Source organism: Marmota flaviventris, chromosome 16 (genome assembly GCF_047511675.1).
Source record: "Marmota flaviventris isolate mMarFla1 chromosome 16, mMarFla1.hap1, whole genome shotgun sequence".
Taxonomy (NCBI): Eukaryota; Metazoa; Chordata; class Mammalia; order Rodentia; family Sciuridae; genus Marmota; species Marmota flaviventris.
The window spans coordinates 25,055,587-25,083,533 of NC_092513.1; the positions used below are offsets into that span (position 1 = coordinate 25,055,587).

A 27,947-nucleotide genomic window follows, 5' to 3' on the forward strand; every position below is an offset into this window, starting at 1 on the left:
CCCGAGCCCCGGCGGGCGCCCCCGGGCCCCCGCGCGCGCCCCGGCCTCCGGGAGACTGGCGCATGCCACGGAGCGCCCCTCGGGCCGCCGCCGCTCCTGCCCGGGCCCCTGCTGTTGCTGTTGTCGCCTGCGCCTGCTGCCCCAACTCGGCGCCCGACTTCTTCATGGTGTGCGGAGGTCATGTTCGCTCCTTAGCCGGCAAACGACTTTTCTCCTCGCCTCCTCGCCCCGCATGTTCAGGACCAAACGATCTGCGCTCGTCCGGCGTCTCTGGAGAAGCCGAGCGCCCGGCGGCGAGGACGAGGAGGAGGGCGCTGGGGGAGGCGGAGGAGGAGGCGAGCTGCGGGGAGAAGGGGCGACGGACTGCCGGGCGCATGGGGCCGGTGGCGGCGGCGTGGGCAGGGCTGGCTGCTGCCTGGGCAAGGCAGTCCGAGGTGCCAAAGGTCACCACCATCCCCATCCCCCAGCCGCGGGCGCCGGCGCGGCCGGGGGCGCCGAAGCGGATCTGAAGGCGCTCACGCACTCGGTGCTTAAGAAACTGAAGGAGCGGCAGCTGGAGCTGCTGCTTCAGGCCGTGGAGTCCCGCGGCGGTACGCGCACCGCGTGCCTCCTGCTGCCTGGCCGCCTGGACTGCAGGCTGGGCCCGGGGGCTCCCGCCAGTGCGCAACCCGCGCAGCCGCCCTCGTCCTACTCGCTCCCCCTCCTGCTGTGCAAAGTGTTCAGGTGGCCGGATCTCAGGCATTCCTCGGAAGTCAAGAGGCTGTGTTGCTGTGAATCTTACGGGAAGATCAACCCCGAGCTGGTGTGCTGCAACCCCCATCACCTTAGCAGACTCTGCGAACTAGGTAAGAAGTTGTTCTGTGCCTACTCTTTCCTCTCCCTGGTGCGCAAGTGCTGGAAGAAAAGTCCTGGTGGGCTTTCTGTGTGTGTGTGTGTGTATGTGTGTGTGTTGTGTGGGCACTCACCTTTCCGAGGGGACAATATGTCCTCTCCTGAAGCAAACGTGGGGGGGACTAAAACAGAGAAGGGACAAGGGGAAGTTCGAAGGGCATTCCTTGGGGGTTCCCTTCCTGGCTTTTCTCCTCTGTCGCCTCGAGGGTGTCCATGGGCACTGCTTATGCATTCACCGTACAGACTTGCATCTGAAAACCAGAGGCTCTTGTTTGCAGATCAGCAAGGGGGTGCAAAGAGAAGTGGGGGTCACGCCTCCCCTTCACCCGGAAAGGCACTGAGGTGTGTGGCCGAGTTGGATACGGTCCAAGCCCGCCAAAGAAGGCTGGGGAAAGCGAGCTATAAAAGCTGGAAGGTCTCCGCAGCTTTAGTAAATAAGGAGAGTCACGTCGGGCACAAGTGGCCCAGATACTGCCCTGGCCTCGCAGCTTCCGAGTTTGGGGGCAGAGGATTAGGATGGGAGGCCGAATTGGGTATCTACTGTCCCTAAGCTCTGCCAGCCCCGGGTGGAAAGGAACCGGCAGCCAGGAGAAGTTGGCTGCCCCCTACTTTTTCCTTTCTTCAGCACAGAAAAGTATACAATTAATGGTCGTTAGAATGGCGGTTTCCCAGCGTCTCGGTGACGCTGCTGCCCCTTAACCGCGCTGGGGCCTCGGCTTCAGGCTGAGACCCCAGGCGCCCACCCTTTTATCTTTCCCTCCCCATCCTTCTCTGTTCCCGGCGGCTTTGTGTACGGGTGGGGGGGCGCACCCTAGATGCCTGCAGAACCCCCAAGTTCACCAGCACACTTGGGGTGCATCTCCCAGGTGGGCTGGGAGGGGGGCCGGTGCCCCCCCACCCGCGGTGCCGGGCGGAGCGGCGGGGGCGGAGGCGAGCTGCCCTCCTGGGGGCGGGCGGGTGGGGGAGGGGAGCGGGGTCTCGAGTTCCAGGATTCCGAGGGGGCCTGGTTGCCCCCGGCCCTGTGAACGGTGAAGTGCGGCTTGGTCTCTCGGCCGAGCCGGTGGTTTCCAGCCGGGCCCGCCGAGCGCGGCGGCGGCGGCCGCAGACGTAGAGGAGCGGAGCGCCGAGGCTGGCGCCAGGCGGCCTCTTTTGTTTATCTGACAGCTAAATATCAAGGCAATCACCGCCTCGCGGCCCGGCCTCCAACCCCCACAGCTAAGACAAACAGTTGGGCTGAAAGAATGCCTCTGTTATCACAAGTTTCTATCTCTCTTTCTCATGGCTCGCACTTTATATTCTCTTACTTTTTTTAATTCCAGAGTCTCCCCCCCCTCCCTACTCCAGATACCCGATGGATTTTCTCAAGCCAACTGGTGAGTCGATGATTTTCAAAATATTTTATCTTAAGTTAGAACCGGAACCTCTAGAACCCCGGCTGTGTATGTCTGGGCTGCTGCCTGGGAGGTGCTTGGTCCAGTTGGTGCTAGGTTTTCCTCTATGGGCAGTTTGAATTTTTCTGTTGTTTTGCTTTTATTATTATTATTACTTATTAACTTATTTATTTTTGTGAAAGTGTTTCCTTCATATTCTTTACATTTTGTTTCTCTTTTTCGTATTTGCAAATTGGTCGTATTGACCAAAGTTAGCTCAGCTTTTTTAACTCAGGGAGGCTTTAATCCATGCGGTGTCTTGGAAGCCAAATAGGACAGGTTGATGGGAACATTCAGAGACTTTGTAAGTGCCAGGAGAATCAGTGGAAAGGATGGAAGGGATGATCAGATGGAAGGGAAGACTGTTTCAGAAGTTGCAGAGGGGACTTGGGTTTGGGGTGAGACACTAGAACACTTAAGAAGCATGGGCAACAGGTAAAGGGAAGGTCCAGCCCCTGCCCAGCCACCTCCAGAGTCATCCCTCCTGGGGTTTTCTCAGAATTCTTGGTAGGGCCCATAAAAGTTTTTAGCATAACTCTGCCTGCCTGTTGCTTTGTCACCGGATGGCATGGGGCCAGGGCAGAAGCCCATTTGAGACTGGCACCAGCCCCGTTGCGGTTGTCTGCATTCAACTTCTGGCTGGCAGTACAAGGGCCCATCCTTTGGAGCTGTCAGTGCCAGGGGACAGGGTCAGCAGAACGGATTGGGGATGACAGCAGGAACAAGCTTTGTTTCCTGGAGCCCCTTCTTACAGAGGGAGATTCATTTGCTAAAAGTACAGATTGTAACTTTGTTTTTTATGTCTGAATGCTGGGTGCCTGAGAAAATATAACCGCTTGTGACATTTTTATTTTGCCAAGGTTCTGGGAGAAGGAAAAGTGAAGGGTTGGGCACCATTTAGCTCCTGGAATTCTATAAGTCCTTCCGCCTCATGAGTTTTGGCTGTCGGGCCTTTTCCCCCACTAATTAAAAGTTTTGCTGGGGCGTTGTCATAAATTAAATACTTTAATGAACGTGTAACCGAAGCCCATGCTCTGCAGCCAGCCCTCCCGGGACTCCACCAGCTCTCAAGTTGGGAAGGCGTTTCTGCTTGCCTGGTGCCTGTCTAATAAGTGACCTGCAAAGCATGTGATATTTTGCTTTCGATTTACAAAACACTAGATAAATGGCCATTAATGAGGAGATAAGCAGCTCTCTGTATTTGTAACAAACGTTAACTAAAAATTACCAAGCTGTTTTCCCAAAGAATGTAACTTGCCTGAGTTTTTGGCTTAAAGAATCAAGACTAGGTTGTTCCAAGGGACCATCACTGTCTAGGTTTTGCTTTTCTTTCTGTATTCTTCAAATTTGAAGGTTTTCCTTAAAAGAGAGAAAATTTCATGGGCCCAGGGGTAGAAACTGCTAGGGTCAGTGTTCCCCAAAACCCCCAAAATCATAGAAAAGAAGGACCTTGTTCTCTTGGGTTTATTGCAGACACTGGGATAATGTGTTCTCAGGATTTAAGCAGTCATTCTGTCAGGTCAGGGGCCTCCTTTTTGGTGAGTAGAGTGATATACTTATTCATTAGCAAGTGTTGACATTAGGTAGCAAAATGTGTGTAAACAGAGAAGCCACAAAGACAGGAATGTGCCATTTCCAGAAGGTGGGGGGGGGGGGAGAAGTGTTCTTCAGAACAGCCAATAGGAAGTGATTAACCTGCTAATCGGAAACCCAAACAGCTGGTTACTCACCCAAAACATTTTGTTTAAAACAAAACAAAAAAAGGAAAACAACAACAAAAAGACAACTGTTGCAGAAGAACCTAGGGACAGTAACAGATGAAGCCCCCCAGGAGAGGAATGGTCTGGAGCTGGAGGGGGACAAGTCTGGAACTGGTTTTGCTGGTGGTGGTGGCCAGGGGTGTTGCGGTTAGACACCCAGATGGGAGGGTACTGCCCTAGCCACCTACCCGCACCTAGTACCACAGAGTGCTGGGCCTGAGAATTTAGACGGGCTGCTTACATTGCTCAGCCGAGGTTGGATCTGTGCTCTAGGGTTCCTAGGTGAGCAGGCATAAGGTTTTATAATGGACAACTGTTTGAAGTCTTGACCAGTTACACAGCTATGAAGTTTCCAGCTTGAGAAGAGGAGATGGGAAGGGTGGGTAGGGGTAGGTTCCACTGAGTTGAAGGAGCCTTTGGCGGGCTAAAACTGGGGGCTCCATTTTGTGGTGGTTTAAGCTCTCTTGCTACAGCCTCTGGGAGGGCCCAGACTTTGAACAGCTGGCACTGTGTGGTCCCACACCAGCAGTCATCTTCCAAGGAGTATTAGAGGGGCCTGAGCCTCAGGGCAAAGTGGTTGTGACTTGTGGCTAATGGAAGGTAGGAAGACTCCCTATTCCACAAGTAATAAGAATTTGCTGTTTGCTGCTAGATTTCAGTTTATGGAGTGAGGAATCTGAGACGGTAACTTTGTGGGTTCTGCTTCCTGTGTGCTCTATGTCTGCTCTCTGGAAGGTTTGAAGAACCCAGGTGGCCAGTGACCATTCATAGATTCAGTTTCCAAAGCCTAGCAGAAAGTCTGGTATCTTGACCTGAGATGGCACCCTGCCTTTGCCTCTTAACTTTGGTCCCTAGGTCTCTCTTAACTTTTCCTGGTCTCACTTTAAATCCAGGCGATGAAAGAGTTTGATTAGATGATTCATTCATTCATTCATTCATTTACTGCTCCTTTCATTCATTCCACAGGTGGAATGATGGGCCTCCCTAAAAATTAGAATGTGGCAGTACAGCGTTCTTCTGTCACTACTAGGGTTTCTTTGAGGTTTGAACCACCTGGGGCAGAGCCCAGGTATACTGGTTGTGATGGTGGTGGACTCTGATGCCAGCAGTGCTTAGGAAGCTCAGAACTAAGTTGGTAAGCCTGCCCTGGCTCTCTGGGTAGGGACAGTTTGGTGAAATTCCCTCAAGTTCATTCTGTGGTTGCTCCCCAGGCTTGGGGTTTTAGACTTTGTGGTAACAAACCCTCTGCTTTAGAAACTCTAGGACAGAGGGTGAGTCTTTTTTTCTCCCCCAGAACCCAGCATGGCCTGGGTGCTTTTTGTTAAATAGCAGTAGATGAGAACCAGGAACAGCCTAGTGCTGCTGACTGCCAGCCTGGGTTTTAGGGAGCAGGAGACACAGGCAGATGGTGAGACTCTGACTTTGGAAGTCTGTCTTTGTGGGTAAGGGATAAAAGTCTGGCCCCCTTGATCTTTACAAGCCAGGCTGTAGCTTGAGGCCAGTCTGGATGCTGAAAACTGGTTCAGCCTGGCCACCTCCAAGGAGAGTTGTTGAGACTCAGTGGCCTGCCGGGGGTTTGCGGGGAGTGGACACAGCCATGGGCTAGGAGCTGGACTCTTGGGAATGGCCTGGCTCGCTGGGTGGCCCCTTGAGCTAGTCAATGACGCCTCAGTTTACCTGGGTGCGTGTGGAACAGGTATGTTTTGCTACTTCACAGGGCTGGTAGGGAGGCCTAATTAACGTTTGTAAATCCCTCCTGAGATCAAAGGCACTGCAGAAGGGCAGAACACCATTTCATAAAAAACGCGTGTGGTGGAGCTGGCTTACCTTTGATGTGAGACAGGCTGACACCCCGACTGTGGTCTCAGCTCTGCCTGGAGAGGCCAAGCTTTTCCTTTGAAACACACCTTGCCCCTGGCATTCAGCCAGCCTGAGCTGGGGGGAGTGGCTATGGATAAGTCATCATGTTTAATATGGGGTGGGTGGAGGAAAGGGGGATGAGAAGTCTATCTCTAGAAAATGGTGAAGGCCCTCAGAGTAGTTTAGAAAGTACAGGGCATACACCAATTAACCAGTAACTCCATTTCCTGCTTCTCTCTATTGTTTTCCATTTGATTAAGTATATCCTGCAAAGCTGTATATTCCTGTTAGGAATTAGACTCTCTCCTGATGAAATGAGATTACACACACAGCCTCCTGCCCTGCCCTCCCCTTGCCCTCCTCTGCCTGCCCTCCTCCTGCCCCTCCCCATTTAGGAGGGGGTCTTTTGTTGATTTGTTCTTGATGGTGCTAGGGATCAAACCCAGGGCATTTACCACTGAACTAACCCCTAGTCCAGCCCAGCCCAGGAAAGTTCTTCAAAAGTTATTATTCCAGTCTGGGAGAGAGTGTCAGAGGATATGGGAGAGGGAAGGACTCTGGATTAGAGAGAGAATCTCAGCATTTAAGGGGGACAGACAGCAGAAGCTTGGAGATCATAACGATGACTGGGAGCTCTGCAGCCTGGGCTTGGCCACCTGTAATTTGTTCCCCCTGTTTCAGCGGAGTTGGAGGAATGTACTGTGCCATCCAAGGGCTCCCGTGGACTGCTTGCCTTCTGTCTTCTCTTTGGTTAGGTTTCCTTTTTGCCAGTGTTGTCAAGGGGGGCTCCACTTAGAAACTGGTAATGCACACCCCAGAGACTCGTTGCTGGTGGCCTGGTGGCCTTGGGTGGAAGGACTTGAGTATATACCATCCAACTTGGTGCATTAGCTGTGGAGCTGGGAAACACCATTCTCAGGCTTTCTACATAGACTTCAGGAAGTTTGGCATTGGCAATGGTGCATGAGAAATTGACAGGGTCCTGTGTATTTGTGTTCCATGGGGCTAATTAGTTGTGGTTCATGGGCATTATTTTTTGTTTAAATTGCTTGGAGGGCGGTTGTAGAGTCTATTTCTCAGCTGGAATTGTCATTATCCTCATTAGCATTGAGGTCACTGTGCTGAGCACCTGAGGGTGATGGACAAGTCCAGTTAGGGCACAACAGAATCTGAAGGTGGAAAAGGATTAGCCAAGGCAGCAGGAGGAAACTGAGTGCCTGAAAGATTTTTGTCGGAGCTGAGATCAAGCAGCCTTGTGGAATGGGGTTGCCCGGGAAGGTTTCCAGAAATGGGGGAGGTTTGGACAGTTTGGAAGCAGGGAGAGCATTTCCCCTCGGGCTTGGAGCCTGGCTGGGAAGCTTCTATCTTGATCTGGTGGTGCTTACACAGGTGTATACATGAGTCCACTTGAAACGTTTATGCTCTACTATACTCAAGTTAGACCTCAGTTAAAAAGGAAAAGAAAGACCAGGGCAAAACCTTCATGGATGGGCGTATCAGAGAGGCTACCTCCTCTATTAGGGAGGACACAGCAGCCAGGGTGGAGAAAGTATACCTGAACCTCCTTTGACCTTGGAACCACCAAGTCCCCTCAATGGGGACTTGTAATTAAGAGGAATTGAGCCAGTCTGTGATCCAGCCTGACTTGACTAAAGATTAAGGGCTGCCCCAGAGCCCAGAGAGGTGACAAGGTGCTGTGGTCTGTCTCAGGATGGGCAGAACATTGATAATCTGCACCAAGGCTGGCCCTCTGTTGTGCTGTTTAGGCTGTGCCTAGAGACGAGTCGTGGTGTATTCATATGTTTCTCCCCCTCTTTGAATCCACAGCAGACTGTCCAGATGCTGTGCCTTCCTCCGCTGAAACAGGGGGAACAAATTATCTGGCCCCTGGGGGGCTTTCAGGTAAGATGCTTTCTCTTATTTTCCTGGCAATTCCAAGATTTTTAGAAATTGCTGGAGTCTGAAGGAAGGGGGTGGCCTTCTGCCACCCCAGCTGGTCTGGAGTCGTTCTCATTCTCATTTTTATGTGCCTTAAACTGGATGCGTTCAGGGAGGCTGGTGCTGGAACTCATCGTCCTACAGTCCTTTATGCAGCATTGGCCAGTTCCATGGATGGGGAAACTGGAGCTGGCCAGGGGCTAGTTTTGTGTTGTTTTGTGGTGGTTTTAAGCAGCTCATGGCTCGAGGGACTTCCACTTGGTGATTTTGTGTCTTGAACTCATGCATTTAAGCTCTGTTTTTGCCCTTGCTCTTTGTGCATGAGGTGGCTTGAAGCAGGGGGGATGCACCTTTAGGGGAACTTGTTGAACCAATTCCAAACAGATTCTTGAACCTCCTTTCCAAGTCCTGATTGCCCTTCCAGCTCTGTGCAAAATTCTCCAGCCCATGTCTGGGGATAGGAACTACAGGGCAGGTATGCTGCAGACAGTGGATTCCCTAGCTGTCCCCTGAGGGCAGGCTTTCCTCTGGTGGCCCACAGGCTGCGGCCCTGGAATGCTGGTGCTAGAGGATCATGGGATGGAGAAGATGCGCCATTGGGGAGCCTATCCCTCATTGTCCCTGAGGACACCAGGAAAGGGTGATACTGGGGGAAGCTCACTGGCACTGTGTAAGTGAGAGGCAGATAGTTCTTTTCTAAAGACATTCTCTTTCTTCCTGTTTCTTTCACCTCACCACGCCATCACTAGATTTTAAGAAGTAGCTAAAGCCAGAGAAAGTCACCTGGCGGGTAAAAAGCAAGAGTAGTTGTAGCAGAGTTCTGGTCATTTTCTTGCCTTTGGGCCACTGTGTAAGGCTATAGTGTAGCAGCTCAAATGGAAGCAGTAAAACTTGTTTTGCACCCTCCTTTGTGGGGTTACCCCCTGACTAATTGGTCAAGCTTTGCCACCACGTGCTGCTCACATACAGCTCCTCCTGGGTAGCTCCCTCCCCTCCAGGAGTAGAGCTTGCTGAGTGTCTGTGGGGAGACCCTTGTTTGTTTTGATTTCAGGGCAGTATATACTCTGTTATCTGAGACACTGGGTATTGTTTACTCAAGGCTTCTAATGAGAACTGAGCAGGAAAAGAAGGACCCAGAGGAGAGGGGGCTTTGGGCAGGGGGTGGGGGGTGGACGGTGGCTGAGCAGGGAGCCAGCAGGCAAGCACAGTGATGTGTAAATTGTATTTTTTCTGCTTTCTAAGGCTGAGGGAGTTGAGAGAGTTCTTGAAAGAAAGGGACAAGGAGAGGAAAGGGTCTGAGCAGAATAACATGCTCGGGATGTTGTTGGATGCTTTTATTTTTTTAAACCCTGGGTGTGCAGGGAGGAGCCCCAGCCCCTCCAAACCACATGAAATAAGCAAGGGAAGTGGTAGCTTTTGAAAGGGGCTTTTCGGAAGGTTTGTCTTATTGATAACATCTTGTCTGTCTCCTCTGCTGGAGGAAATGACGACACCAGCCTGAGCCACCACCAGCCTGAGTGCCTCCTCGCCCAGCCCCAGGAGCCAAACTGTGTGACCTGGGCAGCCCTTCCGAGATGGGTAGCCTTTTTGCTCCCCTCCAATTCCTCCAGTCCTCGAAAGAAACCAGGGGCTAAAACAATCATGACCGACTCCCCCCCAGACCCCCAGATAATTGCAGCCACGTAGATTAATGTGGAGCTGCTAGGAAGAAGGGGTGTGTCTCTGAAGAAATGGTGTGGTTTGACAAAACTGCAAAAAGAAAAAAGGGGGGGGGCCTGCACATGAAAGAGCATTTGTTTTGAATTTTAGCTCTTGATTTACTAATTCCCAGGGCTTCAAAGTTGGAGCTCTTTCTTCTTCCTGAGCGTAGTTGGAACCATGTATTAATAACGTGCCGCGGGGGGAGGAGGTAGGAACTCCTTTTTGAGTTGATGCCAGTGGTTTGGGGGTGTCCGGAGAAGAGTTGGTGGGATATACTCTTTGTGGTGTGTATGACCCCCGAAGACGACTGCAGCCAGGGCAGGACGGAGGGTTTTGTGAACTGCAGAAAGACTGGACCTCGTCCTTTTCCAGAGGTTGAGGGTTCCTGGGGTGGCCTGGGCACCTCTGCCTTGGGGCCACAGGGGTGTGGCAGCTGAATGGGGCCAGACACGGTGGGGGAAGGGGTTAGCATAGCAGACCCCAGGATGGGGGTGCGAGCTGGGCATCAGGGTGGGGAGCAGCCAAAGCGCCTGCGAGGGGGTTCTGCCTCCTCCCCCTTGAAATAACCTCTCGGAGTCTCTTTCACAGGCCCTGTGTGCTGTTTTCCTTCCTGTCCTGCCCTGACTGAGACCGGCTTAATGAATGGGGCTCAGTTTAGGGTGGGAGGAAGGTCGGCAGCGGGAGCCAGAGCTTGATTCTCTTGGCAAGGGAAGAAGGGAAAGAAAAAGCAGCCGAATGTGAAAATGCGAAAATGCGGTGCCTCAGAGGTGGGGGTGGGGCGTGCTCAAAGGCCTACCCCCTCCTGAGATGCAGGGGTGACTCCAAGGCTGGCCCTTCCCTTTCCTGCGCCCTTGCAAATGGCTGGCCCAGAGGAAGGGGAGTGGGCGGGTAGAGCCCAGGGAGCAGGGCCGCTGGCTGCAGGTTGGAATTCCAGCCTCGCATCTTGGCTGGGGGGGGTGGGTGCGGGGACCGACAGGCCCAGTCCTTCCTTGCAAGTGAAACACACCCCACCCCTGCAAGTATCCTCAGTCTGGGAAAATGGATCATTTTTAGAAGGCAGTGACTTTGGTTCCAGGAGATTGTACTTTCATTTCTGACAGCCGGCTCTCTGAGACAGATGGATTGCTCAGTGCAAGCTTATGTGTGTGTGTGTGTGTGTGTGTGTGTGTGTGTGTATACATGCACTGCGTGCCTTAGACATACAGACAGTCCCGTGCGCAGACACGCGAGCACGCATATGCCCACAGGCAGGCGTGGAGATAGGCTAAGGTCCTGTCCCATGTTTGGTTGACGTCAGAGGAGCCTCTCCATGAAGATGTGGCCTTGGGTGGTGTTTGTGGATTGGTACTGTGATTTGGCAGCCTGAGTTCAGCTCTCTCAGCAAGCGTGTCTTTTTTGAAAGGAATGCAACTCCAGATCAAGCCCTTGCTTCTGCTTGGACACATGTGTCATGGCTCAGGAAGATCCACCTTGGCAAGGTCTGACATATCCGGGAAGCTTCTAGGTCCAGCTCAGGGGTGGAAATGGAAAGGATTTGCTCCCACAGCTTCCACTGTGTCACTAGTAATGAAAAGCATGTGTTCGAAGCTGTCATCTGTGAGCCTCCATCTGGAGTTTCTGGGGGTCTTGCGCTTCACCTGTCTGCTGTCCTCCTTTGGGTGGAAGGAGCAACCTCTCACCTGTTCTAGGTTATTCAGTGACAGACCCGTCCTCCAGCCGCCACCACCAGATATAAATGCCTGGCACTGGCTGGTTCTCAGCCAGATGGACTTCCCCAGCCAGAGCAGGATTGGAGGCCACCAGCCTTTTGTAGTTATTTAAGCTTCAAAAGAGGTGTCCCTGTGATTTCCTGGAGGGAGGTAGGGGTATCAGAGGCCAAAATGATCACACGTCTTGCAGGGGATTGAGGGAACCCCATCTCTTGGCTGTGCCAGCATGCTTATTTGGAAGGACATCATCCCAAGGGGGGCCAGTTCCTTTGCTAAGGTCTTAAGATCCATGGCACCCAAGGCTGGGAGTGGGAGCATCCTTGCATCAGCACCCACTTGAGGAGCAATGTCTGTTTCCTCCTCTTTGATCCCTGCTGCCATCTGTCTTGGCTTCAGAAAAGAGCCTCCGAAAATGCCTATATAATCTGAAAATGCCTCCCTGGCTCAGCCCATGGCCGACTTGGGCTCAAACCAAGTAGCTTAGGAAAGATTGCTCCATCCTGTTTTAAGGGAAGCTATTCAGCTGCATGTGAACAATTATTTATTGTCTGGTTTCAAATTGTGATAAAGAACTAGAAATCTGGGCCTGGGTGCCTGTTGCTGTGTTTTTCGATGTCATCTCTCCCTGCCTGGGAATAAGTACCTTCTGGTTTCATTGAGGTCTCTGATGGCATGGGGGAGGGGAGAGGGGCAGACTTTGATCCTGTTGGTCAGGAGCCCGGGCTTTGGGGGGAATCCCAAGAGCCAGCACAGTGACCAGGGGTGAGCTCCTTCCTCACCTGCCCCCTTCCCCCTGGGCCACTGTGAGAAATGACAGTCTGTGACTTCAGTGACACATACAGTCTGTATCTCCCTAATAAGCCAGCCTAATGACTTGGGGCTAGGGCAGGCTCACCTGGTGCACACCCACACCCTGGTGTCACCAGTCCTGGACCGCAGCTCTGACTGTTTGTTGGCCTCTTCTGCAGTGCCTGAGGTCATGTGCCCATCCCTGGAGTAGAACTCCTGATAAAACCCCCTTTGTCTTGGAAAGAATGTGGCAGTTAGGCAGGGGTTAAATGCAGGGTGACAGCATTTAAAGTCTCAGGAGTAAATTTGGGCTGCTCTGCAGGCCAGACTAGATGGGCTGCTGCCTCTTGCATCCTGTCCCCAGGCAGAACTGGGCCAGCCAGTGAAGGGGAGGGGGCCAGGGGAAAGCCAGGCTCCAGGTGATGTGGCTTTTGGCTACAATCTAACACACTGACTCCCCCACCCCCAGCAGGGCCTTCACTTAGCAGACCAGGCTGTAAACCTGAGGACCCTCTGTAGGCAAGCCGAGCCAGCCAGGCAGCGAAAAGGGAGGAAATGCCAGAGGATTCATGATGGAGTTGGCCTCCTTTACTTCTTTATTACTGTTGTGACTTTTCCATAATATTGCTCCTTGCAGTGTTATGATGGCAGAGCTGGTCTTTGTTCACTTTCATCCAGGGGCCTTGAACTTGAAGTAGAACCTGTAAATAAAACAGATATCTAAACCTGGAAGAATCTAAAAAGGCACAGGGTGCTGGTTTCTAGACTGGCTTGTACCTTCGAATCCCTTGGGATCAAGCCTCTTCTCAAGTGAGAGTTTTGCTTGGTGATAGACACATTTGCTGGAAAGCGGTGACTGTGTATCTTTCTCCGATTTGCTTTGCTGTTGTGAATGAGATTGCAAAAGTGACCCATGGGTCTGGTGTCCTTCTGTGGGGATGAAAATATTCAGGAACTAGACAGTGGTGAATGTGCTGAGTGTCACTGGTGGTATGTTTCCTGCTATGTGTCTTTACAATTTTAAAAAGTAACTGTGCTAGCTTTTAAATACATGTGCATGTTTGGAGAACCAATCAAGAATGGTGACTGTGGAGAGGAGAGCCTCCCGTTAGGTCCTGGGATCTATTGTGGGATACTATGGGTGCTTGATTCCACTGCACCCTGTGGTCTCCTGGGACCTGGGACCTGGGACCTGCTTCTTGTTTTACCTGAACAAGCAAGTGCATCTGGAGTTAAATGAGAAGCAGAAGGTGGGGGGAAGTTCCTTTCCCAAATCTGACCTTTCTGCTGGGGGAAGGGAGCACAGGGCTTTCTCTTGCCCCAACCACCCTGCTTTGTCCTCTGGCCTGCCCAGCCCAGTGACAGTGAGGCAAGACGCAGTAAGGGCTAGCTCCCAGAGCCAGGTGACCCAGATCCTTCCTGAGCCACCAGAGCCCCTGGTGCGTGTGACATCCTCCCTGTCTTCTGGGGCAGGCCAGTGACTGGCCAGGGCACCGGCCCTTTGCGGGAGCCTCGTGAGAATACTGTGAGCCTGGCCACCGGGAGGTCACCACTGGCTCTAGCATCTTTCTCGCTGGGGATTGAATGGCTGGCCCAGTGTCTGGCCGCTTGCCTACTGTCACACGGAGGCTTCCTCTATGGGCTATTTTCAGCGGGGAGATATTATTAACTGCTGAGGCACAGTCCTCAATTTAGTGGCTAACACACCAAGAAAGCCACATTCACTTGGTCGTGGCCACTCTGCTCTCACTTGCCGTCCCCCGGCCCCTTCTGCCTTCCCCCTGTGGGCTCGGCTTGAGGACCTCAGCCTTGGCCCAGGTCCTGTGGAAGCTGACATTGTAGATTGTGTCTGTTCTAGGATGAACCAGGCTTTGCCTTAGCTCCACTCTTGAAGGTGTACAAAAGGCTGTATTTGTATTCTGAGATGGGAACAGGTTGTAACGGGTGGGAAAGGAACTTTCGATGGCGTTTAGGACAGTTATTTAAACATAGTGATAACTTTCACCTTGTAAGTTAACAGGAAATATTGGGACAAGACAGGAAATTGCATCATCCCTTTTTTGAGAAGAACTCCAGAAAAAAGTTGTTCATGAAAGGTAGTGGCTGAGAGATGGCTGGCCGTGGCTTTCCCCCCCTTCTCTCCACCCCCCCCCCCTTTCCCTTCCACTCCCACGAGGACTTTTAGGCCATTTTCTTTAAGAAAGAGGCTGTTTGAGAACTTTATGTTATTTTTATTATTTAAAAAAATATTTTACCGAAGGGTCACCTTCAGTTGAATGTTAACTGCAGCCTTATTTCCCAGTTTACTAAAGAATCTTTCATGACTTGTTCAGCTTCCTTCCCCAAATGGTGTGGCCAAGCAGCTCTTGGCTGGAAGCTAATTTTGGTTTGGCTGCGCTGTCCTCAACACCCAGCCCCACCCAGTGTCATTAGCTCAGTTTTAACTTGCAAAAAAAAAAAAAAAAACACCACTTTTTTCCTTTTTGTTAGGGGTGGGGGAGGTAGGCATTTACTCCTGCCCTCTGCCTCTCCACCTGGCCTGGCCTGGCCTGCCCCTCACAGAGATGCTGGGCCCTGGGCACCCAGGACCTAGGGTTGCCCTTGTTTTTGTTTTCAAGTCACTGTGGCCACCCCCAGGAGTTCTTTAACTTTTCTTAGACTAGTTCCAGTGCCCAGTGGAGAGGACAGGGCTTCACAGTCCCCTTGGGACAGCTGTGTCCAGGAACCAGGTCATGTGACCTACCAGGGGTATCCCCCCAGAAGGAGGGCTGGCCTCAGCCCCACAAGTGGGTTGGAGAAGAAAGTTCGGGCATGCAGTTCATTCATCCTGGGTGTCCAGGGCTTCGCTTTGCGAAGACGTTGGTCTCATGACACAGGACATGGGAAGCCGCCCTGACGGGCACTGCTGAGGAACCAGAAAGAAAGGGGCTGTGTGTGGCTGGCTCGCTCTGCACCCCTCTCACCCCACCTCCCAGCTTCTCTCCCTAGCGTGCTTTGTTTTGTTTTCATAACACAACAAGAGCCCTGGGGTGTGTAAAAGCATTGTTGAACACTCCGAGATGGTAACTTGTCCAAACAGAGCAGGACGCCAGAGCAGAACGCTGTGGGCAGGTGGCGTGCCCACAGAGGTTGCCGGGCTGGCGCCTGCCTTGCAGACACCTCTCCATGGCATCTGACGTGGCTGGCTGGGCAGCAGTTCAGCTGTGGACAGGGACTTCTCTCTTCCCACCTTGACGGGGTCCAGGAGGGGACCTTGTCCTGCTTGCTGACCCTGCTTGGAAGGCATGTTCCTGTCCCAGGTGGAGTCGCTTGTGCCAGGGGTAAAGCTGGGTGGGCCAGCTGCTTTGGAAGAAGCTGCTGTGTCCCTGAGTTCCATTCATTTAGCAAATATCTCTTGAGCTCCTGCTGTGTGCCAGGCTCGGTGCACTGGTGGGGTGATTGAGTCAGTGAGTGGTGCAGGCAGCAGGAGGGGCCAGGTGTGGGGGGTTGATGTGCCAGCCCACAGCTGCAGGGGTGGGTCCTGGGGTGACTGGGTACAACAGTGTAGGCAGGGTTGACTTGTTTGTGGATAAACAGAAGGGTCTGCCTCTCACACTTCTGGTTTCAGCCCCTTGTTTGATTACAAGATAACAGCAATAGCTGCAGGAGGCAGGGTGATAATCCCCCTGCCCTGCCCTCCTGGACCAAGGTGTACAGAACTGGAACTGATGGAGGTGACCAGACAGTTCCCAGGCTCTTAGTGGGGCCACAGTGGATATTGTGGGAGGACATCTGGCAGGACAGTACCCAAGGTCTTGACAGTCGCAGAGGAGGTGGGATTTTCAGAGCCCAGGAATTTGACTTGCCCTGTGGAACTTGACATTCATGAGGACCCTTTCTGAAGAGAGCAAGTGAACTGAAACTTTTGCTTTTTAATTTTAAATCTGAAGGTGAAGGCCATTGCTGGAGCCCAGCCCAGCCTGGGGTCTGTTGCACAGATTACTCCGAGATGTGCTTACCAAGGTGTTTTTCACTTTTATGCTCATCCTGCCCTGTCGGTCCCCCCGGGGCCAACCGATGCTTCTGAGCTCCATGGAGTCTGCTAATTGAATTACTGTGGTTGCTCTTCTGAGGAGCCCCATCGGGAAGAAGAGGCTGGGTGAGATGGTTTGGCTTATTAGTTAGGGCTTGATGCAGGGCAGAAAGGGAAGCATGGATTCCAACTCCAAGTTCAGATAAGCAGGCCAGTGACTGTTGGTGGCCCCCGTGTTTGCTCATTTTGATAGGGCCTTTTTACTTTTTGATTTGGGACAGTATAGCACCAAGAAGTGACTGTGTTGGTGGCAGGTTCACCTGGCTGCACTTTTGAGAGTGGAGCCACTGGAGTTGGAGGTTAGACCATTATTCCTCTCCCCTTTCTCCCCTTCACTTAGTGAGGTTGCAGGTGTCCCCTTCCCCATAGGCTCAGTGAGGGTCATCTGAGCTGCTTTGTTTAGAAAGTGCTTGGGGACCTTGTCAGCCCGTGGCAGGCAGCCTGTTAGCCAGCACTGTCGCTCCCCTTCATTAATCAGTAACCGAGAAGGAAAAGCAGCAGGTTGAGGTCTTGCTGTGCTCTGGGTGCCCTACATACTTAGAGAGAGGTGGGCCCCATGTTCAGCTCAGTGGGGTAACAGCGGAAACCCCGCTGGGGGTATTTCCTGAAAGATTCAAAAGCACCACCCCCATCGGTGTTTGCAGGATGCCTGAGCCCTGGGAGGAAGCTCTGAGAGAGTCACCTGGCCTGCCCTCCTGTGCAGAGGGTGGAGGGCTCAGTCTCCAGGGGGCCCCAAGGGCCTAGCCAGAGCCATTTTTGTGTTCTGGTTCTCAGTTTTCTTCTCTGCAAAATAAGGGATTGGAACTGGTATGGTGCCCGCCTGTAATCGCCTGTAATCCCACCCTGCAGTTCGGGAGGCTGAGGCAGGAGGATCTAGAGTTCAAAGGCAGTCTCAGCAATGGTGAGGCGCTAAGCAACTCAGTGAGACCCTGTCTCTAAATAAAATACAAAATAGGGCTGAGGATGTGGCTCAGTGGTTGAGTGCCTCTGAGCTCACTCCCCCATACCAAAAATAAAATAATGATAATAATAAGGGGTTGGACTTGACTCCAAATCCCTTGCTGTTCTGGTATCTAGGATGTTTGCTCTTTGGTTCTTGAATTTGAGGGAGTGTGGGAATGAGATCCCTGTTGATATGGTGGGGGTACAGAGTACCCACCAACCTCTTCCATTCTGAAATAAGAAAGATCGTCATTCTTTACTTCTTGACTTGCAAATTCTTCCAAGTATGAGTGAATGCTGAGAACTCTGCCCCCCAAAATGTAGATACACATTCATTTCCGGGGGTGGGGGAGCTTGGCTTTACCGAAACCCACCCCCACCCAAGGAATCCCCAACTCAGAAACCCTGCCTTCAGCAGGGAAGGTTTATGGCTGCACACCCAGGGACATAGGGGGAGTGGCTTCCTATTCTTTTTTTTTTTTTCCTTTTGCTGTGTTGGGGATGGAACAGAGCAGGCTAGCAAACGCTCTAGCACTGAGCTACACCCCAGCCCTCATCTTTTTCTTCTTTATTGTGGTAAAATACACTAACGAAATTGCCAATTTTTAAGCATAGTGACCAGAGACAGCGGCCCTAGGGGACTGCAGAAGCACCAGCCAGGTCGGAGCCCCACATCCTGTGAGGCCGGGAGTACTCTGAATCACAGGCCACACCGCACAGACGGGAGCCATGCCTGTGGGACTCCAGGGCTTTGTGACAGCTACCCCTGCCAGGGGAAAAGCCTCTCATTCCTCTTCCATTGCCTTGGCCTCTAAACTGGAGGGGAGGGGGGAGGGGGGAGGGAGTGGGGCTCAGGTCTGGGAGGTCCTGGGTGCCCTGGGGATGAAAGGGCTGGGATGGCCTGCAGTGAGTGTGTCCAAGCCAGCAGATTAGATTACGGAGGCAGACAGAAGTAATGATTAACTTTTCCAGTCCTCGCGGCTCCAGGCCTCGCTGTGTTGTTTTTCCCTCTAAGTACAGTGCAGCCCTGGCCTGGCAGGCCCTGGTCTTGGGTTGTAAAAAAGGAGGAAAGAGGGCTGGGAGGGATCAGGGAGGGAGCTCGCCGGAGAGGGAGGCTTTTCCATCAGATCCTGCATTGGAATTTATTGGCCCGAATGCAGTAAATATTCAACATGCCATCCCATCCACCAGTTTTCATAATTGTTGTGGAACAAGGGGAGGGGGGGAGGGGAGGGATGAAAAGGACTTTTGTTTCCTCACTGTATTTTTCCATGTCTTAGGATGGTTTTCCTACCCTCTTGAATTAAGTTGGAACTGTGTGGGGGAGGGGGAGGGGCAGGGCAGCTCCTGCGTTAGGATTCTGGGACACCTTTCAGGGACTGGAGTGTAGCTGGGGCTTTATTAAAATGAGGCCCAAGGCAGAAGGAGCTTGGCTTTTGCACACTCACAGCCCCTGGACCTGCAAAAGCGGGCAAGTAAATGGTCCTGCTCCTCCGGGGATTTTGTCCTTTTGGAAAATTAGCTTATTTTGCATCCATTTGTATTAAGATTTCATTGAGAAATTGAGCTGCAGCATATAGAGCAAACATAGCTGCGCATGGTCAGTAAGAAGCAGAAACGGAGGAGCCCTGTGGGCTGCAAGAAAGTCTTTTGTTGGCTTCTTTGTGTATAGGTTCCTGCTCCCCATTTGGGAATCCAGGTCTGCAGTTTGGGGAAATCTCCAAAGGCGGCAGGTGGGTGAGCCAAGTCAGAGATTTGACTTGGATGTCCCTCTTGGACACAGATGGACTTTCTGTTGCATGTGGTCCCACCTAGGCGACCTGGGTCATTTCCAAGGAGAGAAGGCAGGTGAGCAGGTAGGGGGCTCTGTGTGTGCAAGTGTGTGAAACTCCCTTCTGAAGGGAGCTGCCCAATTATTTGGGGGGAGCTTGGTGGTGCATCGTGAGAGGGAAGCGCCCTGAAATCAAATGAGAAGAAACCAAGACAGAATGCAACTAAACAACAGCCAGAGAGGCCCATTTACTGTAAATATTATGAATGGAGTTGGCTGGGTTGGGAGTCCCCACCCTTCCTCTGAGGCCTCTCTGAGAGCTAGGCAGAGCTGGCCTCTCGGAAGGCAGTGGCTGCAGGCAGCCGGGTACATGCTATAATTTGCATGGCTGAACATGCAGGGCCACAGGAAGCCGCGTCAGCCTGACTGGCGAGACAGACAGGAGCTTTTGATTTGTGTGGTTCCTCCTCTGCCCTGTGCTACCCTCAATTATATTTTCTGATGGCCAGATAGTGCTCTCAGGAGGAACCCCTGGGCTGGGGGCTTCCGACCTGGACGCATGGGACTTGGGTTAGGACCAGTGTGGGGAGTGTGGGTGTATATTTTAGCTCTGGCAATTGATTATTCACCATGGTCTGTTTGTACGGGCACACTCACTAATCCGTCTTCTAGAACAGCAGGAAGTGCAAAGTGTGTAAGCTCAGGAGACTTTGCAGGAGGTGGTGAGGGGTGAGACCTGGGCAAACTTGGAAGTATGGTGATGGCAGGGAGCCCTGGGGCTTACCTTTTCCTGAGGGCAGTGAGTGAGAAGACAGGAAAAGAACTCGAGTTTGTAACTCTTTGAAGTTCAAGAAATAAGGAAAACAAAAATAGTTGGTTTAGAGATGGACAGGGCAAAACTGTTGCAAATTAAATGCAAAAATGTGTCCTGTTCCTTAAAGTGATTTTCTTACTCTCTAGAAGGTAGTGAAAATGCAGAGCCAGTGTTGCTTGATACTGATAAATCACACTTGTGAGTCACAGAGTTCAACCCAAAAATCATCGGGGCTGGAGGGGGGCCATTTTGCTCCATTCCTTTCATATTAAGGATGGATCAAACAGAGAGGGCAAGGTCACAGAGCAATTTGCTGGCCAAGAAGCACTTTTATTCCCCACTTTTTGCTGCCGGGATACTGGACCCCATACCCAGATTTTTCCCTGGAGTGTTTGGAGAGGAACATTGGGAATGGTGGCTTTAGTGGCCTGAAGTGGCTTCCTACCCAAGGTTCACACTGACCGAAATCCTGAGCTTAAATCCCAGCTCTGTTCCTTGGCAAGTAACTTGTGCTTCATTTGTCCTTCTTTGAAAGAATGGTGGGCTGGGCTGGGGATATGGCTCCCGTGATAGAGGCCCACCTAGCCTCGCTTTTGATCCCCAGCAAACCCCGCCCCCCGCCACCAAAGGAAAAAAAAAAAAGAAAAAAACACCAAGATAATACTGTGCAATCTTGGGGGGCTATTTTGAGCCACTTGGAGTAAGACCTGTGCAGAGTAAATGCTTATTGAGTATCAGCATTGGTCCGACCGTTCCCTATCTGGGGATGTGTGGGAACAAAGGGGACACTTTATCATGAGCCTTTTCCCAGCAGTTGGAGATGGGTCCCAAGAGTTTGGACCAGTGTGTGTGGCGCACTCACCCTGAAGTGGGCTGGCCCCGACCAGTTTTATATCAGATTGTCACAATAACGTTATTGGGCCAGGAGCTCCTATTAGAGGATGAAGTTAAGTCACCTACTGAGGTTCATGGCAGGCGGATTTGACACAAGCCTGGTTATTTTACTTTATAAGCTGGTCAGCTCATCTTTGGAATGTGCCATGGCTGGGAATCCCTGAGTGTAGGGACTCAGCTGGTTGGGTCCAGGGACCCCAGAGAGCACCCTGCCATTGAAGGAGACTCCATGGCACCCCCTGCCCACCCCCCAACCTAGCCACGTCAGTGCAGATGATGCAAAACACCGACTTTCTTAGTTCACTTTCTTCACCAGCCAGATGAGGGGAAGGAGCATGGGTTGGGGCCTCCTTCTCTCAGTAACAGAGTTAACCCAACATATAATCTCGGCAGATTCCAGCTGTCCCGAGCCCAAAGACTTCAGTTTACATATTGGCTTTAGTTTTTGGTCCTTTGCCTCTTGGAATGACCTTCTAAGAGGGTCCTTGTTGCAGTGGTTTGGGGGTAAGACTAGACTGGGTGACTTGGTGCCAGGGCCCCTTTTATTTATCTCAGTCCTTGTCCCTGAAGTGGTTTGGGTGAGTTCATAGCAGCCGGCTCCCTGACAGGGTGAGGAGCAGGGCTGTGGTGCTGTTAACCTTTGAGATGTCTGATGCAGAGGGGAGGACGGGATGGGCAGCCGTTGGTGGCGCCTGAGTCCTGAAGAGGGAGGCTCCTGGACCTGCCTTGGTCAAGGCGTGGTGATGTTTGCCTTCTGGGGTTGCCGGGTGTGAGCCTTGTGTCTACATTTCTGCCCTTGCTTTGTCCCTGAGTAGCATGGAGAGGCCCCTGGGAGGCCGAGTGTCTGCCCAGGTCCCTTCCTGCTTGGCGACTCCTTCCTTGGCCTCTGCTCTGCCTCTGACCTCATGGTCAATTTCCCAAGCTGGAGACCAGAAATGGTACCACTGAGGCCCTGACGTTGACCTTTCTGCCTCCCTTTACTTCTTCCTCATTACCTTGCACCTTCAAATGAGATCTTTGGAAAGGGGAAAATTCCTCACTTACTTAAAATGTGGCCTTTGAGGTTTGGTCACCCTGTGCCACTGAGATGCAGAGTGCGAGAGTCCTATAGTTACCAAAGTCCTAGAAAGAGCCAGGCATTCCCTGGGAAGTGGGCTTTCTTATGCAAGTGCGGGCCTGGCCCTTTCCTTAAAGGGAAGAGTTTTTGCTTTAAGGAAAAAAACCAGGAAGGGGAGGGGGAAACACCTCAATGGAATTTTAGGCAGATTCAGCATTTTTCTGGTGTTGCTCCAAAAATTCCCCCAACTGTAATAAAAAGAAAAAATTGTGAGCAGGCATCTGATTAGTGAGCTTTTTACAACACAGCTTTTCTTTTGGATGCTTTAAAATGAACACATACAGTTTTAAAACAAGCCCCTGTACAGTTTTCTGGGGAGGGGAAGAAGTTGAAAATACCGGAAAAGGTCATAAAGCCAGGGAGATTAACGAGGGGCTGGCTCTTGCCTTGGGAGGCGAAGCGGCCGCAGAGAGGATACGAAGCCAGGGTTGGGCTTCCAAGGCTCGTCTTCCTTAGTCCTTGTGATGACCGTGACTTCTTAGGCCCTGTCAAGGTCCTGGGAAGCCCCAGGAGCCAAGTGTCTATGCTGACCTTTGTCGGGGAGACTCTCGTGGGCTGTGGGCCCAATTCAGGGAACTGGTCTATGAAGGTGATGCCGGGTGATTCCCAGAAATGAGTCCAAAAGCTGGGGAATTCAGGGCAGAGGGGGAGGGGTGGAGTGCCAGGTCCCCAGAAGGTGTGATGTAAGCCTGAGGGTATGTGCCTTCCCTGAATGAATGGGTTTGCTGGAGAGCAAACTTGTGCTCAGAAATGCTGGGGGCAGAAGGGCCTAGAACTTCCCTCTGGCGGGGGTGGGAGTCTGCTGGAGGACGGTGAGGGGACAAGGAGGAAGGGAAGAGCAAGCAACGGTCTCCCTGCAGCAGGTTGGTGCACCAAGCCAATTTTCAGGGGCCTTGTTCCCATCCAGGGACACCCACATGCTGCTGTTCATCCTGGTTGGGCCATTAACCTTAACAGAAAAAGGCCTTTCCAGGGGACGTCTGGAGCAAAGTGCTGGGTAGACTGGCCTCACAGATGAAAGAGAAACCTGGGCAGGTTCCCCTCTCCCTTCCCCCTCCCCTCCCCCTCCCCCTCCCCCTGCAGCCTCAAGCCCCAGCCTCACCCAGCTTCCTCTGTCCCCAGAAGCCTGCCTGGCAGAGGAGCCCCAGCCCTTGCCCTTGTCGACTTCGCCCTGGCATGGGGGGGGGCAACTCGATCCTGGGCCCCTGCCCCACCCCTCACCCCCCCCCTTTGCTGGCCCAGGCCAGATTTCGGGGGTGGGTGCAGGCGCAGGAAACAAAGCACACTGAGGCTCCTCAGGGTCTCCTGGACCTAGCCCTGCTCCCCTTCCTGGCTGGAGTCTGGGTGGGATGAGCCAGTGTTTCAAAACACCCTCTCCCCAAAGGGATGTTCCGTGCCTCCAAAGGAGGCTTCGCCTTCCTTGCTCACTTGCGTGCCAGCAGCATTCTTCTTTCCGTGGATGTTTTGGGTCTTTGGTGTAGCCTTCCTCCCGAGCTCCCTCGGCAAGCAAGTTCACAGATTGCCAGCACTCACGCGTTTATTAGCAGTTGATGGATACTTTGCAGAAACTAGTTCATGTCTGATGAGTCACCTTCTGCCTGGAGCCCTTGTCCCTCTCCTTTTTCCATTTGTTCCAATGTGTGTGTGTGTGTGTGTACTCACAAAACACATTCATACCCGTGCACTCAAGCACACAGTCTCACACACACGGACTGTATAGATACATGGAAGTGGGTGGGTGGGGAACAGTGACGGCCCCATTTCGTGGTGGTGGTTTTTGGTGGGGTAGGGAGAGAGGCAGGAGCCCTCAGCTTCCCCTTTTTATGTAGCCATCTGGGCAGGCACCAGGAAGGTCATTTGGGGAGTCCGTAGGGCACAGCCACTCAGGGTGTGTGTTTATGGCTGCCTCAATGAGTTGTACTGTGCACATTTGTACAGACTTACTCACGGGACACCGCCGTCCAAGACTGGCTGCTGCTTAAAAAAAAAAAAAAAAAAAAAGGCATGGGGCTGAGTGGCTCCCAGGTCCTAACTTGCCTGCAGAGTCAGAGTGGATTGGTGTGCTGAGCTGCCCTGGGTTTCCCAGCCTACCGGGGTGGCAGGACACAGGTCCTGGTCCTTGTCCACTTCCTGCCCTGGATGGGACAGCCCCCATTATGGCTCTCTGAGCCCAGCTGCTCAGAAACACAAAGGCCACAGCAGACCCCTCTCACTCACACTCGGCCCCTACCTTTGGGGCCCCCTAATCTCCAGCTCTGGGCTTGCTTTTGCCTCTCATGCCCCCACCTCCCTTGGCCTTTCCCCATTTTTGTTAACAAATACAAGACTTCCGGTCTCCACCCTGCCACCACAAACCACAGCGTTCCTGCAGCCTGGCTGGGCTGGGGGTTTATGGCCCCAGTCTGAGGCCTGCCCAGTGCTGGCTTGAGCTTAAGGAGGCAGCGGGATGCCAGCGTGGGGGGGTCCTTTCCCTGCATATGACTCCCCACTTTTAAGTCCTCGGAGCTTCTGCTTAGGAAGTCGCCTCACCAGCCTCACCCCAGGCTCTTAGGCTGCTCTTAGGCAGAGCCCAGGGGAGGCCAGCCAGGGTGGGCTTGCAGAGAAGGGCGCCTGGAGGAACCTGGGCGTCTCAGTTGCAGGCTGGGTCAACCTGGGAAGGCAGAGGGGACACCTGGAGGAGTGCCAGCAGAGAGGAGGCACTTCAAAGATGGTCACATTCATTTTAGAATCTCCTAACAGGGCCAGAGGAGGCCTTGTTAAGGCAGTCTGGGTTCACACTCATTGTCCCTTGTGATTGGCTTTTTTTTTTTTTTAGACCTTTGTTACCTTGCTGCTAACATACTGAGAGCAGTTTTCCTATTGAGAAGATAGATGTTTGGGGCTGGGACTGTAGCTCAGTGGTAGAGCGCTTGCCCTGCATGTGTGTGGCACTGGGTTTGATCTTCAGCACCACATAAAAGTAAATAAATAAAATACAGATATTGTGTCCAACTACAACTAAAACAAATTTTAAAAAAAAATTTTTTCTCCCCAAACCGCCCTCATTTTTATTTTACTAGATTGGAGTCTTTTATGACCAAGGAGAGGTGGTGATGAGCACAGAGATGGTAGAGTAGGTGGTCCTAGGGACTGGGCTTGACCCAGCCGTCCGGATTCCAGTTTGCTGGAAAGGGGTCTGGCTGGAGGAGCGACCTTCGAGGTTCCATCCTACTGAAAGATAATTCTAGGCCATCTCAGGTCTTTTCTAGCACAGAAAGTGAGGGCAGTGTTACCAAGGGTTCCCTGGCCTCTGGGCAGTGCCAGGGTGCAGCCGTGGCCAGGTGGGCCAGGTGATGGTGTCCTGGTTTCCTGACAGCACGGGGAAGTGGAGGGAGTGAGCGCCCCAGTGAGTCACGCGTTTAAGGAAGGCAGGGCTCTTTCCCCCGCTGGGTCAAGATGTCTGCTCCGTCTAGTTAGGAGGACTGGGATCATTGGAGTTTATGTTTGTTCGTTTTTAGTAGGACAGGTGTGGCTGGCAGGACACCCCCTGTTGCAGAGAGTCCAGGACCATAGCACCCTCCTCCTGTCTTGTACTGAGAGATAAGCTAGTTATGGGTATCTGTCTGTCTAGATTCTAGGAGGAAAAGGAAACAGCCGGCCAATCTCCATCCCCACCAACCGTGTCCGCTATTTTGTTTTGCAGATTCCCAACTTCTTCTGGAGCCTGGGGATCGGTCACACTGGTGCGTGGTGGCATACTGGGAGGAGAAGACGAGAGTGGGGAGGCTCTACTGTGTCCAGGAGCCTTCCCTGGATATCTTCTATGATCTACCTCAGGGGAATGGCTTTTGCCTCGGACAGCTCAATTCGGACAACAAGAGTCAGCTGGTGCAGAAGGTGCGGAGCAAGATCGGCTGCGGCATCCAGCTGACTCGGGAAGTGGACGGTGTGTGGGTGTACAACCGCAGCAGTTACCCCATCTTCATCAAGTCCGCCACACTGGACAACCCAGACTCCAGGACGCTGCTGGTGCACAAGGTGTTCCCCGGATTCTCCATCAAGGCTTTTGATTACGAGAAGGCGTACAGCCTGCAGCGGCCCAACGACCACGAGTTCATGCAGCAGCCGTGGACGGGCTTCACCGTGCAGATCAGCTTCGTGAAGGGCTGGGGCCAGTGCTACACCCGCCAGTTCATCAGCAGCTGCCCGTGCTGGCTGGAGGTCATCTTCAACAGCCGGTAGCCGCCGGGGAGAGGACAGAGGTGGAGGTGGGGAGAGGACGAGCGGGAGCCGGGCAGGCCACCATTCAAAACTACTTTGCTGCTAATCTTTTCCTCCCGAGTGCTTGCTCTTCATGCAAACTCTTTGGTCGTTTCTTTTTGTTGTTCTTGTTGGTTTTTTTTTCTTTTTTGTTGTTGTTCTTGTCAATCTTGTCTGTGTTCTCTTTTGTTTTGTTCTTTGAGAAATAGCTTATGAAAAGAATTGTTGGTGGTTTTTTTTTTTTATTTTTGGAGGGGGTGGGTGTGGCTGGCAGGACATCCTTATTGGAAGAGGGGAAGCGAAAGTCGGAGTCCCGCCAAACACAGTGTATGAATGGGGGCTCCCCTCCACTTTTGGATCAGCATTTCATTTGTCGTGAGTGTGTGTGTTTGTGTGAGTGTGTGTGCACGCATACGTGCGTGCCTATGTGTGCATGAATGCGTGTGAACAGATGAGGAATGAGTCCTCCGTGAGTTCCTTATGGATGTCCCCGGTGGAGACGTTTGCGGTTTCAAGCTGTGTGTGTCTCATGCCCTTTGGACATGCTCAGTGGGACAGAGGCTCTACCTGGGCAGGCTGGGGGCAGAGGCCCAGCAGCTGTCAGAAGCGAGGTTCTGCCCAGCCTGGGAAGCCCCCTCCCCTCCTCCCTCTTTTAGGACACGGGCCTATCCACAGGCTTCTGAGAAGCCAGCCTGCTAGAGGCTGAACCAGAACCAATTGCTTTCACCTTGTCCCACTCCCCTCCACCAGCCTGCTGCCACTGTAGCATCTGTCTGTTTGGCCATCTGCTCCTGGCTCTCTCTGAGATGGGCTTCCTGAGGGCTGCTGGGGCAGTACTGCTCACCTGGGGCCCTCTGGGGCCCTCCGGCCTCTCCCCCTGCCCTGGTTTCATCAGGTTTCTCCCAGACTTCAAAGCCAGCTCAGCTCGCTCCTCCCCTCCCCAGCTTTGTGTTGAGCTCAGCTGTTAGGCCAGCACCGGGGAGGGACCTGCTCATGGCCCCCTTCCCTCCAAGAAGGATCTGGTCCATCCTAACCCAAGGTACCACCCTAGCTGACACCTAACCTCTTCTCATTCTTCTACAACTCATACGCTCGTATGATACTTTGACACTGTTCTTAGCTCAATGAGCATGTTTAGACTTTAACATAAGCTATTTTTCTAACTACAAAGGTTTAAATGAACAAGAGAAGCATTCTCATTGGAAATTTAGCATTGTAGTGCTTTGAGAGAGAAAGGACTCCTGGAAAAAAGAAACCTGAGATTTATTAAAGAAAAAAATGTATTTTATGTTATATATAAATATATTATTACTTGTAAATATAAAGACGTTTTATAAGCATCATTATTTATGTATTGTGCAATGTGTATAAACAAGAAAAATAAAGAAAAGATGCACTTTGCTTTAATATAAATGCAAATAACAAATGCCAAATTAAAAACGATAAACACAAGATTGGTGTTTTTTCTATGGGTGTTATCACCTAGCTGAATGTTTTTCTAAAGGAGTTTATGTTCCATTAAACAATTTTTAAAATGTATATTTGATTCTATGTCCTCTAGCTCCTTTTTTTTTTTTTTTTCTGTTTGAGGGGAGGGAGGAGGAGTGTTTAGTGCTCAGTCAAGTTGATGGGGGGAGGGGGATGTCACGAGAGAGATCTGGCACACCTGATCTGGAAACGGTGGCTCCTCCCTGATGCCAGAGAGATCTTCAGTGACCCAGACACCCTCCTCTTATTAGGCTGTGACACAGGGCAAAGCTCACCCTGTGTCCTTAATTTGTAAGGGGAGACAAACTAAAGGAGCCCTGTGATCTCTCAGGGCTTGTGGAATTGAGAAAGAGGGATGTCACGGGAAAGGGGATGGATGAGTACAGCCCGAGGACCAGGGCCCACTGGATTCTGGCTGACTCCTCACTTGACTTTAAATCCTGAGCCTGCTGCACCTTTCCCAGAGGAGGGGATTTTGCCGGATAGGTGTCCTGCAGCTGAGACCCTGGAGGGGTGATGAGGGGTTGAGGGA

At 52.2% G+C, this 27,947-nt stretch overlaps 1 protein-coding gene across 3 annotated transcripts; it reads left to right on the top strand.

Annotated features, from left to right (window-relative positions):
• Smad7 (SMAD family member 7) lies at positions 1 to 27,466 on the top strand. 3 transcript variants are annotated; one of them, XM_027949044.2, is made up of 4 exons: positions 1 to 845; positions 2,211 to 2,264; positions 7,769 to 7,843; positions 25,371 to 27,466. In XM_027949044.2, the coding sequence occupies exons 1-4, from the start codon at positions 233 to 235 to the stop codon at positions 25,907 to 25,909; spliced, it is 1,281 nt and encodes a 426-aa protein (XP_027804845.1). In that variant the 5' UTR covers positions 1 to 232; the 3' UTR covers positions 25,910 to 27,466. The 3 variants fall into 3 exon arrangements, with proteins under 3 accessions (XP_027804845.1, XP_027804846.1, XP_027804847.1); XM_027949045.2 differs by having other exon boundaries at positions 7,772 to 7,843; XM_027949046.2 differs by lacking the exon at positions 7,769 to 7,843.
• The last annotated feature ends 481 nt before the right edge of the window (positions 27,467 to 27,947 follow it).